General features: G+C 33.3%; 1 protein-coding gene across 3 annotated transcripts in view; it reads left to right on the top strand.

Annotated features, from left to right (window-relative positions):
• Positions 1–17,642, top strand: part of LOC148228643 (uncharacterized) — a 90,542-nt gene that overhangs the window by 70,043 nt on the left and 2,857 nt on the right. For all 3 annotated transcript variants that reach the window (XM_088199492.1, XM_088199494.1, XM_088199493.1), the window contains 3 exons: positions 11,888–14,528; positions 15,868–16,550; positions 16,616–16,949. In XM_088199492.1, the coding sequence (XP_088055618.1) occupies positions 11,888–14,528; positions 15,868–16,550; positions 16,616–16,949 (3,658 nt within the window). The remainder of the gene's footprint in view (positions 1–11,887; positions 14,529–15,867; positions 16,551–16,615; positions 16,950–17,642) is intronic.

Genomic DNA, 17,642 nt, shown 5'->3' with positions numbered 1-17,642 from the left:
ATGTTCAATCGCATTTTTGGTTCGTATGACTCAAAAGAAACGAATAAATCACTTGATTCAGTGATCAAGAACAAAAAAAATCATGTAACAAAATGTGACATCACAATGACAATGAATAATTGAATACTCGAATGAATCTTGAACAACGATCCACATGACTGATTTACTCACTGTCTTTGCGTAATTTGTAGTGATTCAGTGTCGTCCAGTGATATTGAGCAAACGAAGCGCATTCGGTCGAAAACTTCGATTCGGCCATTTAGCACTAATCCAACATGCAGTTTAATTCGTGCTTACGATATCTACTAACAGTTACATTAATTAACGCGATGACGTACAAGTTAAATATATAAATAATCTCAATAGCAGATGTCTGTTTAGCGAGATCCGCCCAGACGAGGCATGTGTCATCTTCAAACGCTTCTTGGAACACCCATGTGTCATATTATGGTATATGGACATAAGTTTAGGATAATATAATTTATGTACATGTATACAAATTTAACTCATGTGCGGAAAATAAATGCAAGTCGGCTTACTTTATTGATGTATTACATAATGTGTCATAAATAAATTATGTCCATTCGCTTTTCTTATTTTCTGCAATATGCTTCTTATTCCATCACCGAATACGTCAACGCCAAAATTTTCTTAGCAATAAAAACAATATAAAATAATTATTTGTATGAGGTAGCTGCGATTTGGTTAAAAATCTAGTCTAGACAACTCTCTGACAATGCCGATGTAACACAGGTAGTGTTTCTGAATTTCGCATAAACATGACAACATTTATCATATGATTCATATAGCATTTACACTTGTTTCATTTAGCCGCCGAAATACTCCTTGCCAAAGACTTAATAATATTACCATTTTTAGGTCATTGATCAATGTATTTAAATTTTTTTTTGAAAGACAAATGTTTGCTAATTGTAATTTATAGAGTCGGTCATAAAACTATTGTCAAACAATGTTTTTGTAGTGTTAACCGAAAATCCCTGTCCCTTTTATCACTACCTGCTGTGAAATTAACGAATTAAATTAAAATATATCATACACTACATAATTTTAATAATTTTTATTTATTCAGTTATATATGTAAATATATTACTATATGGGATATCTTAAAACAGTGAAAGATCTACCACCGTACATGTACGGCGATAACATCAAACAAAGTTTTTTTCGTTCTTTACAGATTTAAGCCCTTTTTCGCGCTCGGGTTCAATTGTTACAATTCCATAATCACCGCTTTAGCATAATGAACGTTCGTGACGTTGTAGATACCTGTGTCGTGATCGATTTCGTTTCGCACGCGAGTGGATCGAACTCGCAACGTCCGGCACTCGAATCGACCACTTTCATCGTTCCCAAAAATCTCGACATTTTTGTGTTTCAATTTTAATAAACACCGGTCGGCGTCTGCACGCGATTCGAATGCGCGAAATGCCTCAAAGTCCAAAGTGTCCGTTCTCCCACGATAGTTTCGAAAAGCGTAAACGTAGCCGAAGGGCCCAAAAGTTGCGAAATGGCCGCCGATGATTGCCCTATATATATTTTAAAGGCGAAATTATGGAAATTCTGCACGCCATATTCGATACATCGTTTCTCAATCGTGCGATGATTTTGTAATCGAATCTGATTGACAAGTTGCCGTAACCATAAATTTAACTAAGCTAAACAAGCGTTGAATATATAATATGATATATGTATCCAAAGCTTTTTTAAATATAAAAGGTGCCGGAACTCACTTCTGTCAAGCATTTTATTAAAGAAAATTATATTAAATTTTATTTAAATTAAATTTAAAGCAGCTTTTCCTATGCCACTAAGCGCATAAAAAAATAAACAAATATATGAATGATTTATTTATTTCAAAATTTATTGATATGAGAGGATTGGTCAATAGGAGGGCACAAAAATCACTTCTCAGAAGGCAAAAATTCACGTCAAAAGCAATAAAATCTTGCGGGAGCGCTCGGTAACGAGCGTTCCCACTGCGATTTCGGAATTCCCTGTCCTTCTTCGATACACTACCTGCTATGTATGAAGCTGCAAATTTAGCGGATTTCAACCTCTACATATTTTCAAAATTAAAGCGGTTTTAAACCATTTAAAATAGTCGTATAGATCTCTGCAGAGAGCTCCCATACATTTTTTGCAATCTGGTGATTCCCAAGCGGAGTGTTTTTTTTTAAACTGATTATTAATGTAGTTCTTAGACTATCAAAACAAAGATAAGACAGAAAATCTTTTACCATTTAAATTTCGACCTCTCAAAATCTTCTAAGAAAGCATGTATATTTTCAAACATCTGGCACGGACTCACCCTTTCTTATGCAGCGGTCGTAAAACATTTTAAAATATCATTTTTAACAAAAAAAAGGCTTTACGAAAATGCATTTGCCATTTTTCTCGAGAAATAATTTTTCTATTAATTAAACATTAAAGTATTTTTTTATGTTCTGTTTATATTATATTATATTTTATATGTATGTTTTGATTATATTTGCTTAGTATATAAATATTTAGCTATATTAGCTAAATCAATCAATAAAATAAATAACATTAAGAATGATATAATGGATTTTATATCCATAGATAATTCAGATTCTTGTATATCTCAAGGGTGTTTTTTATACTACTATTTTTTGCTGGAGCTTTGTTTGATACATAATAATACATATATAGATCGTGTTTCTCTATAATCAATAATCTATCTGACATTTAAAATTGTTCCATTGCAAAATATAGCAAAAGAACCACTATATTTTCATATTACATCTTAATTTATTGAGAGCATTGCAACTGAATCGTGTATTTATATGTGTAATGATAAAGTCGTAAATATATATTTTGCCGCTTAATATCTCTATACTTGATGAATAAATTGCATTTCAAAACTTGATTAATAATATTGATTATCTCATAGCATCTAAAACAATTTTTCATTATCCCATTCTGAGAAATACAGTATATTATAATCATTACTCACAAAACCTTGATGCATTAATACGCCACTTACTTTATATGGTCGTTTTCGCCTTTGCTTTTAATAACTGGCAGTCTCGGTTAATAATTATTTTTCAATAAAAAACACGTCTTTATCTCACGCCCAAGATTTACTGCGGTAGTCGTCTATATATGATACGTTGTAAATAGAAAAAAATAGATAAGATCAATGTGTATAGAAAAAATACCGACGTAATCGTCGCAAGTTTACATAATTTATCCCCGGGCTCGATAACTGCTCGAAGGTCCGAGATCTCGGGGTCCAGAATTAAATAATGACCCTCATCATAAGGATGTTCTCACGAAGGAACGGATTCCTCCTTGCATTTTTTTAACGATCAGGATGTCGAGAATGTAAAACGTAGACCGCTAACTGGCTAACTGCTTGTTCTAATGTTTATGTAAATTATTTTATACATACAAGAAATGAGAGATAGAAAGAGAAGAAATCACGTGTGTTTACATACGTCAGCCATATTTCACTTCTTTAAATATTATGACGGAAACTGTTGTTTAAATTGAGTTTTCGATGCATGAAGGACTACTTAAACATAGCGAGTTTATTTAACCTTCGTTAATTAGCGTGATATATACAATATTTTGACATTTTAGAAGTTGGATTGTAATGTACACCACCACTAAATACTATGATCAAATGTGGCATCTAGAATCAATGTCGGATATGTCACAAATGAAAAAATAAATATAATTCATATTTATTAATATTAATAAAACAAAAATGTGTACCGCTGCAATTCTTTCAAGGCGAAAACTCTGTATAAAAATTCATTAGACCTCATCGAACAGTTTTTTTAAATATTTATAAAGGTACTGTAGCGCCGAAATGAACGAATGTTATATGAGTAAGGATGCTCCGTGAATAATACGACTGTATGATCCTGTAATTCTAGCGACTGATGCTTTATCCATATAATTTATTCCGTATTTGTAGTTAAAACACAATAATTTACACATGTACAAATTGTGCTACACGTGTATTTAATGAAAATTTAATTAATGTGTTATGGTGACAAGATCTATAATAACTTTCGTGTCAACTATATACATTACATTTAATTAAAAACCACAAGCGTCTCGAACCCGATAATATTTTAATTAACAAATTATTCCTGCAGCTCTTTTTTATGAATGGTAACATTCAATTCTGCTGCGAAATCCGAGCATAGTCCCTTGGGTTATAAGTTATAACCCCAAACAACCAATGCGATATTACGCTCACATACATAATTTCTCTTTGTTCCAAAAATTGATTAAAATTCCCAATCTTGGCTCGCTCTCATGTAAATTGAATAATCCATTTGTTATGTGAAACGGCGCGTTATAAAATATTACTGTACACAAAAACGTACCATTGTTACGCCTTTTTTCCAATATCCATCCGGAAAATTCACAATCTACAGTGCCATTCACCGAAATCCGACACTATAGAGCTTTCACTCAAGATAATCGCGATTAAGTGAACTTAATCGTCAAAGGCCAGACGTCGATCAATTACTGCGTCCGACACATCTAATTATCTGATTAGACCGACCAGAAAGTCCATCTGTACAGAGTCAGGGGGTGTTCGTCGTTAAATTGACCGTTAACGGAATGCGGTCCGATCAAATTGCTCGAGATCTTATTGATATTATTATCATTTCAACGGATATAAAAAATCACAAGCAGTTCAACTTTGAGATTATCGAATGTGATGTCATTCTGCGTGGGTATAGTTAAATATCGACTGCGTGTTGTCCGACTGGTTTTGCATCACTGATCGGTATTTGTTTTTTCGACATTCGATACATTTTCTATCGTGAGAAAGGCATACTTTATTCCGATCTAGTTTCGCGGTCTATATTTTTTCGGAGCTTAAGATTAAGATCGGAATAATATGTATTATTAAGATGAATATTGGAAAGCGTTTAAAAATACTTCACAATTGTGGTTAAAATGTGAGAAATATAGATCAGTGGTGAAATGCAACTACAAGTTGGATAACAAATATGTATATTTACTGTTGGAAAATGAAAATCATAGTGTAAGTCTAAAAAAACACGCAAAACGCATTTAAAATTCAAGACAATTTTTAATAAATATATTTATACAATCTTTCACTAAAAAATGTGGCATCAAACAAAGGATCTAATGACTGCATTAAATCTTTAAAAAATATTTTTAAAATGTATAGTAATTTATATATTTCGGGAAATGTTGAAGCAATAGAGAACAACGTTATAATTGATGGATTTAGATAAAGCTCGCCGATACTACTAATATATGTTATAAATTTGCGTATTGTGAAGGTTTAGAAAATTCGGCAACGAGGTTTCAATGATCTTCTAATAAAACTCAGTAATTCCAGCTTTCTTCTTAATAAATGTTGTCACTACGAGATAGCTGCGACTCGGGTGAAGAACCATATTTTCCTGTTTTTGATGTATTTTTAAATAAATCGCTTAGTACAAAAAGTCATATGATAATGCCCCCATGCAGCGTTTGTTGCTGCCCAATAATTGGTTGCTGAGCGAGTGACCTCAACTTACGTCCATACATATAACAGTAGAATATCAGACATTTAAAATTTTATGAGCAGCTGTTTGATTACCGTTCAAATACTATTAGACCGCTATTTTCATTTATACAAAAAAAAGAATCTATTTGAAGGCAATAATAAATGAAAACATAGGTAAACTAACAAATAATTACTGCGATGTCAATTAAATCTCAATTTTTTTTAATGAAATAGGTATTTATGACTTTAATATTTCGCTGCCCAATTAAATGCAGATCTTATTTATATGTATAAATAAATAATTCAAAATCTTGGTGAAAAATTAAAGTTTAAAATATGTATTATTAAAATATCGATATTTTACGTGTTACAGTATTTTCTTGATCGAAAAGACAGCAATTATAAACAAATACATTTACGTTTTTTAGATGTTTTCTAAAGTATGTATTGATTATTTTATTTTTGAAATTCAAAAATTCAAAACTGTTGAATTTTTCAACATTTCAACATTCAACAAAATTGCACTCTTGGGATTCAAATGACTTTTTAGTCATTGAAAAAGACTTTTTTTCCCGGTCTTCTAATGATAGTATAGGCTAAGCTTCGCTGGTACGAGTTCGACTGAACTCTTGTTTATTCCAAGTCGAAAGCGAAGTGTCAAGTTCTGACCAAAGCGCCTAAAGAAAGTATATTCCTGATGATAATGTTTTTTTTATAAGATTTTAAACTCCAAGTTGAGAAATGGAACAGATCCATGTCTCTTCGACTAGCACAGTAATTCCCAAAGTGTGCGCCTTATGTCATAATTGTATTTTCATATACAATTAAATTACGCATTTAAGACATAAAAAATAGATCAACGGCAAAACAACTGTATGGTACCCACAGAACAAAGAATATAACGGTAGTTAAGCAAATGCATAGTAGAGCGACGAGGTGCAGAGAGTAAAATATATGTTTACCATGATATCATCATCCAGTCATTCTAATAATATTTTTTAACCCTTTGCTATACTACCATTAAAAATATATCATTAAATTTCAGTGCAATCTCTTTGTAGAGAATGAAAATTATTATCTTTATATACTTAAAAAGTTGATAAAATATATATTTCAGATTTAAACATTGTCGAATTTAATTTATTAGTAATTTGCAAGTTCAATAAAAAAAAACAGTAGCTTTTTTAGAATATTTATAAGCTTACATATTTACATGCTTAGTGTTCCTAATTATCAGTAGTTTTTTAACGTGTGCGTGCGATTGCATGTACGCTCGCTAAACAACTTTTTTTTGCTAACATTATTCGAAAATTTTACGTCTTTATTTTATTTTGTGCCCCCCCCCTCCCTAGAGCTAGTGCCTTAAGTCCCAGACCGCTTGTGCAGTTTGTATAACGCAGATAAAAAAAACTACATCTTAAAAATTCACTACAAATTAAGGCAATTAGTTTTATATGTAAGATCCTTGCAACTAAATTCGACGGAACTGTCACGGGTGGTCCCGACACCTAAAATAATAAAATAAAATCCAACTGTTTATTGTTTATATGAAAATTATTTAACTGGAAGAAACATATTTATTTATAATTTTTCAATCAGTTAATTAATCGGACAGGAAAAAGTCACACTGTTACATCCAAGGCGTTTATATATTATTAAATTATTACTTAATTGTATATTTTAAAACACGAATATTTTCACAATCCATTTCTTTTAAATTGAGGCTGTAAATTACCTTTCACTTACAAATTATATTTGTTCATATACATCGAGAAACCTTCAAGTAGTGTTTCAATTTAAATAAATTTGTAGTAATTTACAGATACTTAATGTCTTTTACTATAAATTGTAGCTTCATACACACTTCTTACTTAGATAAGATGAATCATCGATAGTTATACATTTATATCATTTGCAATAAAAAATTCAGCTATTAACATTTTTATATCAAAATACAGTTTTGTTGAATCAAAATTTTTATTGATAATTTTAATAATACTATTATTTAAATTCTTATGAATTACTACTTTTATTATGTAGTGAATCTTTATTTAAAACTATACTTAAGTTACACGCCGTTTATTTATATTTACAATAACTCATTACTCTTGAACCATAAGAATATATTTATATAGTGTTATAAGTTAATAAAAATAAAAGAAGAGAGAGTGCAATAGCTAATATTTATTGATAGAAAGTAAATTAATAGTGCTCTTAAATATAAATAAATTATTTAATAATTGTTTTTCTTAGGAAATAATTTAATTTGTATTTTTATACAATACGATAAATTTGATGTTCTTATTTTAAAGTGAGGAAATGAGCACTATAGATAAATTAATATTTAAATGAATAAATCGCATTAGACTTACAATTAGATAAGACGATCCGAATGCCATTATAACTTCTGACATTATAACTTACAAAGCGATTCGTAGAGTCGTGAGAAATATTTTAATTAACACAGAAGAACAATCGTGTGCGATGACAGACAAAAGTCATTTCAACAATAACAAATTTTGATATAATTTTTTCAGTCGCATTTCGGTAAAAATATCACTTGGTGAAAGTAAAAAATCGGTAAAAGTATATTTTTGATAATTTATACGTTATTACGTCACATAACCGTGAAAGTTTTCACTACAATGCATTTATGCAAATATTATTTGTTATTTATATATAAAAGTTTATATCATTAACATACTTAGATCATCGGCGCCATACCGTTGGACTTTGAATACGTCAAAATTACTCGGCGAAACCGGAACAATTTAATTGTTTATTATATGTTTATATTCATAAAGTGCTTCAAAGCAACCTGTTCTTATACTTCATATACTTAGAGTTTAAAATCCGTCCAGATCTACCAGGTTACCTTGCAAATAAACATTGCTGCGCCAAGGCCTCGGACGCTTTTACGTTCCGTTCATTAAACCAAAGTACTTTTGAACCAGTTCAATGCTATATATTCGTATAATGTATACATTTTCTTTATATTGATCTAAACCGGAGTTTGCATAATTTTGGCCAAATTACTAGAAAGCTAATTATTTATGTAAAAAGTGCCTCGATTACAATCTCAAGAATTGCTATTTAAACACGATAAATAAAGCTGTGCAGCGTAAATTTTTATGAGTTTTTCCTTCAATGGATAATTTAATGCTCTTTTCATTAGTTTAAAACAGATTTCTATATCTTGAAAACTATACATTAATTCAGATGAATTTTATTTGTATACTAAAAATGAGTTTTAAATGTTTTCAGCCTTCCGCAACTCTTCAAACTCACTTTATTCTTATCAATTATACATTGACAAACACTGTAACGACCGTTTCAACACCAAAAAATAAAACACCGCATCTCTGAACTTGCTTTCCAAATAGATACAAAATGTGATTTGCTGATAAAAAAATTGAGAAACACTCTCCCTCCGCTAAACAACAAGGATATCGGATTTAAACACGCCCCCAGCGAATCGAGTTTGAATATTCGTCGACTAAGGAACGTGCATCACTGAAAGGGCCTTATGACGCTTATTTGCGTCAACGGCTCTTAACTGTAGATATATAAGTAAGTCACTAGTAACTTTAAATATCGATCTAAATATTGAACGCGCTGCTCACAAAAATAATTTATTCCCAATATCGAGAATAAATAATTCACTGTTTTTGCTTGCGAAGTCTAGGACTGGAGCACTTGCCAATTATTCTCTGGCAAACACCGTCTGCTCAATACTGTGCATCGAGATATAGACATTTTCTCAGAGACATAGTCCTTCCAAGACGTGAACGCTCATCGACACAGTATTTGTGAGAATTATGTGAAATTACACGTTCAATTATTTTTTTATTTAATTATTGAGGAAAATGTAAAATATCACTTTCTTACTTATTTTGTTTATTTATATACATATTAATCTCAAAAACATGATAGCAGTTTTGGAATCACTCTCCAGGTTGAATATCTGTGTAATATAATATTTAAAAAAATATAAAATTGTTTTATTGATTACAAAATTACACAACATGACAATAATTTATAATAAAAATATAACACATTATAATTTTTAATTCAATTTCTAACGTACCGTCACCCTACCCTTAATACAGCCTTGATTTAATATTAGTAACGTTCTCCTATCGGTGTAAAATATGTATGCATGCATGCGTACACGCACCCTTATTGCCAACACAACGATGATGAGCGTTAACATCTTGGATGGACTATACAAGGATTTGGTTCAGTTCCTATAGGACAATGCACACCTGCTGATGTGATTTGTTTCTGTCATTTTATCATGTTTTTAGTTATATTTATATTTGTATGTATGTTTAAATTATAATATATTGTATGCTTTTGGCAATCATGGCGAATTAGGTTAACCTGTCTTAATTTTAATATATAAATAAATTATTTTACCAAATGCCACATGTTTATGGCAAAATTTAAGGTAAGCAAACAAACCCCTCAAATGACGTCCTTGTGTCTCAAAATAAATAAATATGCCAATTCATCATGTATTTATACAGTAACGAAATTTGAGAAAATATAATGCACGTGTTCCAAGAACCATAATGATAAAGAATGAACCATTCCTATTGTAGGTTCTACCTAAAGTGCACTTTCGCTAATAGCTAATTCTACGAAGTAATATGAAACGGCAAAACGACCGTTTTCATTTCACGATGTGAAAAAAATACATTTATTTTTAATTAAATAAAGTTTGTGAGAAACAAAATTAGCTTAAATACATCATTTTTTTCGAATTTATGTTCAATAACTTACCATCTGTTGCATATAATTTTTAAAACAAATTCTATGTAAAGATCGGAGTCGTTTCATCGTTTATTTCTGCGTATATCAGCTGCGATTAAATTAATTTAGCAAAATTGATGGAACGTTTTAAATACATAGTTTATACAATAACTAATAATGTTTGGAACGAATTTGATATACATAAAGATAAAGGCGTTTGTTTTGTGCGGAATTTGCATATAAATTAAATAATAAAAAATAAATTAACCGCGATTGAATTATTAAACTGATTGAAATAAATTCGTTGCATCTTAAAACAACAAATACAAATAACTTATAACATTACAAAAATTTGCGACACACACCTGTTTTTGAGATAAGCGCTAAACAATAATAAAGGGTGGACCTTTCCAACATTTTGTTGCTTTCAACGAACGAATTCTACGAATTCGGTCATAGTAGGCACCGCCACGAACATTATATTCACAAATGTTTTTTGAAAGCATTTAAAATCATTTTTTGTTGAGAAAAATACTAAAATATTTATAAATCTATATTTTGCCATTTGTAAATAAAAGTTTAAATCTTTATTACGTTTTAATGATACTTTTACAAGCTGAAGTTATGTAATGTGTTAATAGTTTTTCTTGTTTCAATACCAATCTACATATACCCGAAACTATCTCGCAGATCTTTATGTCGTATCTATGTCATCTGCATCCACATCCATCCCCGACTTGTTCGATTTTTCTCATTATTTCTTCCAAGGCTTTGTGAACCACTGATTTATACAAACTCCGCGAGTCAATGGCGAAAGGTCAACCTGTTGCAAATATGCAAATTTTCGCAATTTGAGATTCGCCGGATTCGGTGATTCACCCACGCGAATCGAGATATTAAATCTATTGTTTATATTAGTAATCGAACATTAGAAAAAGGTTGTTTCTTGTCTTTTTTATTGTCATTTTGTGTTGCAAGTTACGCAACGAGCTTGCATGACGACTCCCCCGAAGCACAATGGCTTCATGTGTTCCAAAATGTGTGTCAAGTGTCCCTCGTGTTCTCATCGCATTCTAATTACTATTTTCTAATCTCCATTCTTCGAAGAGCAATGACAGTGAATTGGACAATGGTGAGATTTTTTCCAAACAAAAAAAGACAAATCGCCCTTTTATCGCCGGCCAAAACGTGCGAACGATTTGTTAATGACATGCAAAATATATGCATAGTTTAATCCTTGACTTAACTTTTCATTTTTTAATCCATACATATGAAGATGCTCTTAAAAAAATCAAGGTTTTTCATTCAATCGGAAATCTAAAACCTCGATTTTTATGTAATATTTTAATTAGAGCGGCACATTTCCAAAATACATGCCTGTATAAGATCGAACAAATATGGATCAACTACATAGTTCTAAAGGCTATAACGAGAGATGTGTTGTGATAATCTTCTCCATAACGGCATAGTCCCGATGACCGTTTGCTGACCAGTTTTACCGTTGTTCAAAGCCCGCGGCCTTCAATTTCTCACATATTTACATTGGCTTCTATGCTTAGATAAACCGCGAAACTTTCACTTATATTATTTTTATTGTTATTTCAGAATGTCGGAGCTCTAGTCCCGAAGAAAACCCGCAGCAAAATGTCCACCGTCTGTCAGGGTTTCGTCCAGAACGCCTGGAAGAAGGACTTCTGCTCGAACTGCTTCAAATCCAAAGACGAACACGCCGAAAAGGGACAGAAGAACGGATACTTCGCTTCCCATTTCCAGAGCAAGCTTAGTCACAATCAAAAGTCTGCCAAATCAGCAACAGCTCCAGGGATCTTAAAAGCCGCCACGAAGAAGAAAAGCAAAAGGGCCGTTTCTTTCTCTCAAGACGTCTGCCAAGTCATCGGTTTCGGCGGAGACTTGTACTCCGACGACGAAGAGTTTGAACTATCCGAAGAAACCGAAGAAGATGATTATGTACCAGACTGCGACGAAGAAAAGCAACTGAAGACTGTCACAAAATCGAACACAGATTTCAATTCGGTCAAAGCGAACTTGTTAGGCGCTACAAATGGCGAGGCCAAAAAGTCTTACACGTCTCTACTTCTAGGAAAGATTCAAACCGACTCTGAAGGCAAAAAGAAGACCCTGCACGTTTCCGTGACTCCGTTCGGTCATGAGAACGGCGTTAAAAACAGCATCACAAAATTAAACGAAAAGAAACCTTCGCCCATTCCTTCTCTTCACAAAAACAAAGAAAACAGGGTAGCCTCTGATTATAAGACTAACATAATTCTGACTTCTTTCGTTAAAAACTGCGATAATACAATCAATTCCTGCAGGAAAGATTCTGATCCTACTTTGTTAACAGAAAAATCATTACTGGAAGAAATATCTGAGACACTAGAAAATAATAGAATTAATAGCTCTAAAGGTAAAAATGATGATTCAAAAAAATCTAATGAATCAACCAATGCTAAAAATGAAGAGAAAACTTTGCATTATCAAAAAACGACTGAGAAATCGATCGAAATATTCGAATTCAAGAAAAATAATATCAATCGAAACAATCCGATTAAGAAAGACGCGGAGAAGCCTAAAATCAACATGATGCAAAAGCCTGAATTTACATTTTGCAAAATAGATATAGAGCCTGTGAAATGTTCTCCAAATAACGAACTCGATCATGAGATTGTCACTAGTGACTATTCGCCGGATATGATATCAAAAGCTATGACGTCTGACGAAGATTCTTTCAGTAGCAAGAGCGATTCCGATAACGACGATAGACAATACATCGAAGCCAGGAATCATTTGAAAGGCAACGAAGATTGTTTAAAAATTCAAGTCTTCTCCGATAGCAAAGACTCGGACTCCGACGATAAAACTAGCTCGGACATATCATTGGAAGATATCCGCAAAGTGGACGGACAATCGGATTCTTTACAAGACACGTATGAAAATCACTTCCAACCGAAGATCGTCGATCCAAAAGTTGATTCTTCGGTTATTTTCTCAGCAGAAGCTAGTAGAGAATTGGCCGGAGAACCTGACGGAAGAGCGGATCCTGAAGAATCGTCCGAACCACCAGCCTTACCGAGAAGTCCGCCGCCTCAAATGGATCCAAGACCGTCGTTCTTACATGGCATGATCAAGGATAACAACCTCTGTAGGCCAATTGTACCAGAAAAACCGAAATTACCCGTTAAGCCTCTATCTGTTATCAAGCAGATCTCTAAAAGACCGCAAGCGAGCATATTCCCACAGCAGCAAGTAATCTTACAATTGCAACAAGCTTTGAACAACAATACCAACATCAAAAATAATAATCTAGAATCGAAAGATGAATCTGATTGCACTAAAATCCCAGAGCATATTAACATAGTAGAGCCTGTGCTGATTGAAAATGATTTGGATGTTGATAAGATGCCTCTTGAAAAAGCTGATAGTGTTAATTCCATCAATTTGACACCAAATAAAAGAAAAGCTCCGAAGCCGCCTCAAAATATTGTGATTGAAGAATCGACGGGGAATTTGTATCAAAGGAACCCATTGGCAAGCTTAAAATCGGATTCTCCCGTTGTTAGGGAGAAGGAAAAGAGAGAGAGGGCTTCGTCGTGCAGTCCTAAATTTAGGCAAAATGTAAATCTAAGCCCTTGCGGTGATTCGATGCAAAATTTAGAAAAAATTCCAGAGCCTGCCCCGAGGCGTTCTCTTTCTTTATCACATGATAATCTTATCAGTGACGATAAGAAGAAAGGCAAACTAAAGTTTTCGTTGCGTAAGTTTTTAAGATTGGGATCGTCTAAAGAATTAGACAAGAAAGATCTTCAGATTGATTTCGAACCAAAAGTTGTCATCAAGAAAGAGGAAATCGGTGATCTAACTCCAAAACCAAAGCCACGTCTCGTTATAATACATCCTTTGGAACTAAACGGCTCATCTGTCGAAGTGGTTAAGACGAATATCGATATTAAACTTGCAAATAACGACGATGTGTCGATATCAGACGGATCGACTTATAGCTACGGCTCAGTTGGCGATGCTGACGACTTGATATATAAAGAAACTCAAAATAAACCACCACCTCCACCGAGAAAGACGAGCGACGACGGAGTGAATCCGATCGACGGATGCCCGATGAAACCGGCTCGTCCGCCGCCACCTAAATCAGCACTTTTGTTACGACAGCAGAAACAGCAAGCATGGACGGCTACTCCCAATCGCCCCGTCGATAACGTTTATGCTAACTTAGGTAAATATATTTAAATTAATTTTTATGTGCCCATTTTTCAGTTTATTAATTATGTGGTGAAGTCAACAAATTATCACTTCCCTGACAATGCGTCCAAATAACTAGAGTATCTTTAAGTACACTTTCGACAGTCTGTCCTAAATCTGGAGCTTCTCAACGATTGCTATTCTTCAATGTACAAATTATAAAGAGCTACTCCGCACCACATTTCAAATGCATTGCTTCTTTATCCCTCATATGGATTTTATATATAATATCTATAATCAATATCCGATATGTCATTATTTCATGATTTAAAAAATGTATAGGACATCAGGGACGTCATTTCAGCTTTTCCATGGTTAAGCAAAATTTGTCCAGTCAGTGGTCGTTTTTTTAATATTTCGATTTATTTTAGGAATCAAAGTATTCATTAAATTACATACATTTTCCCCGGCAAATGACATTCTTGTTTTTAGAATTCACGTCAAAAGCAATAAAATCGTCCCGTTGCTGTGGAAACACTCAGTTAATATATTTTATAACATTAACTTACAATAAGACAGAATCAAATGAAGCATATCTAAACCGAATTTTGACCAATAAGGAAGCTCAAAAAACGATTATCCCTTCTCAGAAGTCAAAAATCCACGTCAAAAGCAATAAAATCGTGCTATCGCCGTTGTAGTGGGTACGTTTGGTAATCTAGCGTTCATACGATTTTTATAATAATATTACAAATTAAATGAAGAACATATAAACCGAATTTTGATCAATAGGAGAGCGCAAAAAACAATTATTCCTTCTCAGAAGTCAAAAAGCCTTGCAGTGGGAACGCTCGTTACCGAGCATTCCCAATGCAACGGCGCCGCCACGATTTTATTGCTTTTGACGTGAATTTTTGACTTCTGAGAAGTGATAATTGTTTTTGCGCCCTCCTATTGACCAAAATTCGGTTTAAATATACTTTGACCTATCCTCTTACATCAAATAAGGGTAGATATCATATTTTTTAAACAGTGTCATATCAAAGTGTAGATAAACTATAGAGCAATATGCGAGATACGGGTCCATCTGTACTTCTTCTTCCGCTTATTTTCCCCTGAAAGATGAGTTGGCTTAGTTTGTATTTTGGACTTGACTCAATGCATGTATGTTAGGTTTGGGTTTGAACAGCAAATATACGTTTCGCAACTCTTAAATTGAGTTTCATAGACATTTTAGAGCAGCATATAATTTCACTAGCGCCTATCAGTTAAATTATATTTTCGACGGTAAAAATATATATCTATGGTGAAGGTGTATTTGGACTTCACTAGTGAAATTAAAACTTCATAAAATAATAATTTTTTTATTTTAGGTGAAGTTCGATCGGCGATAGCTCCTCGTAAACCAGAGAGGACGGCTAGTATGAGAGAGCGAGAAGCACAGTTAGAGCTTCCTAAGAAGAGGATGCCGTCTTCCGATAAAGACTCCAACGAGAGCGATTCCATAAAGATAGAAGTCGTGAATCATCCAGTAAGTGAACAAAATGGTCACAATTATGATGACGTTTACGGATCGGATAAGTATGAGGAACCGGCACCGGATAATTCAAACAAACACAACAGGAATGGAAGCGATAGCGATTACGAGTTCGTAAGCAATTGCACCTCAAATATATCGAGCGTAGAGGCCAGAAAATTGTTTTCAATCGGAAACACACGCGACAAACCTGCTAATAAGACTGCTGCACCGTCCGTGTACAGAAAGAGCGATTGTAACATTGATAAATCGGTTGACTATATGAAAATTAGCAATTTTGTCAGATCGAGTTCTCTTCCTTATTGTGGAAGCGAAACGGAATCGGAAATATACTCGCCGTATAGTTTTTATAGTTGTAATGAGGTCAATAACGACGAAGGTAATAACGTATCGTCTAACAATACGACTAATAAATTAAGGGTGAGGAAAGGACGGAGCGTCGTTCATAAAAATTTGGAGGATAACTACGGCGCTGTCGTTATAGCGAATCATGAAGCGTTGGCTCAAGTTCTCGAACAGGTAAATAGCAATATATTTTAGCATACTTTACAACATTTAATTGATATCTTGCTTATCATTTACAGGTTCAACAAAGTGCAGCAATGCAGCCGTCTTTGAGAGGTCTGAAAACATGTACGAATCTCAGATGGAGCGACTTTACAGTCACGTCGACGACCTCTAAAGGATTAGGTTCAGTTAAAGTCGGAAAGAGAGTGTTCCATTCTGCAGTATGGAATTCAAGTTCTTCAAACGGTGCCGTAAACGTCACTTTGATGCTGCATAAAGAACAGATGGCTTCGCAACTCGTCTCTCAACATACAGTTCAACCGCAAACGTTGTGTCTAAACGCAGTCACTGAATTTTGTGATTTGGTGCCACTACAACAATTCGGAGAAGAAGGAGATCAACTGGTACAAGGTAATATATTTTCATCATTGAATCATTTAATACGACATATAAAAGTAATCGGGTAAATATACACTGCTTTTAAAAAGATTTTACTAAAGTTTTTCATACCTCAATTTAAAAAAAAATCCTTCTCAGTTATGCCCGAGATAACTCGGAAATTTGTATTTATGAATTCTCATCTCAAAAATCAACAAATTTCTCGAGAAAATTATCTGAGCCTTTTTTTGTTGAAAATTAAATTTGTATGAATATTTTTAAATGTTTTACAACAACTGAATTTTTTTATACCGCTGCATAGGAAAAGGTGGGTCCGTGTCAGACGTTTTTGAGTCATATTTAAAAAATTACTGTGACCGGGAAGTGGTTAACACTTCATTGTTTTGAATACTATAAACCATATAACTATAACATGTATATAGCTTTAACAATAGTGACAGGTTATAAGATAATAGTTTCGACAACCATACATCGAGAACGAAAAACCAATACCGCCCTGTGTACTAACATATTTGTATCATTCCTCGGTGCGACAGGAGCATCATTTCAGCTTTTTCCAAGAAGGGGCAAAAGTTGGCCAGTCAGTAATTGTTTTTTTAATATTTTATTAAATGATGTTCATTTTTCTGGCCCAATTTAAGGGGGAATAAATGCCCCCCTCCCCCACAAATGACATCTCTATTTAGAATCCACGTCAAAAGCAAT

The sequence above is a fragment of the Plectrocnemia conspersa genome, unplaced genomic scaffold (assembly GCF_051122295.1).
Source record: "Plectrocnemia conspersa isolate PC_06_02 unplaced genomic scaffold, ASM5112229v1 ptg000012l, whole genome shotgun sequence".
NCBI lineage: Eukaryota > Metazoa > Arthropoda > Insecta > Trichoptera > Polycentropodidae > Plectrocnemia > Plectrocnemia conspersa.
Note: the sequence above shows the minus strand (reverse complement) of the source record. Positions and strands in the feature narration are given on the sequence as shown.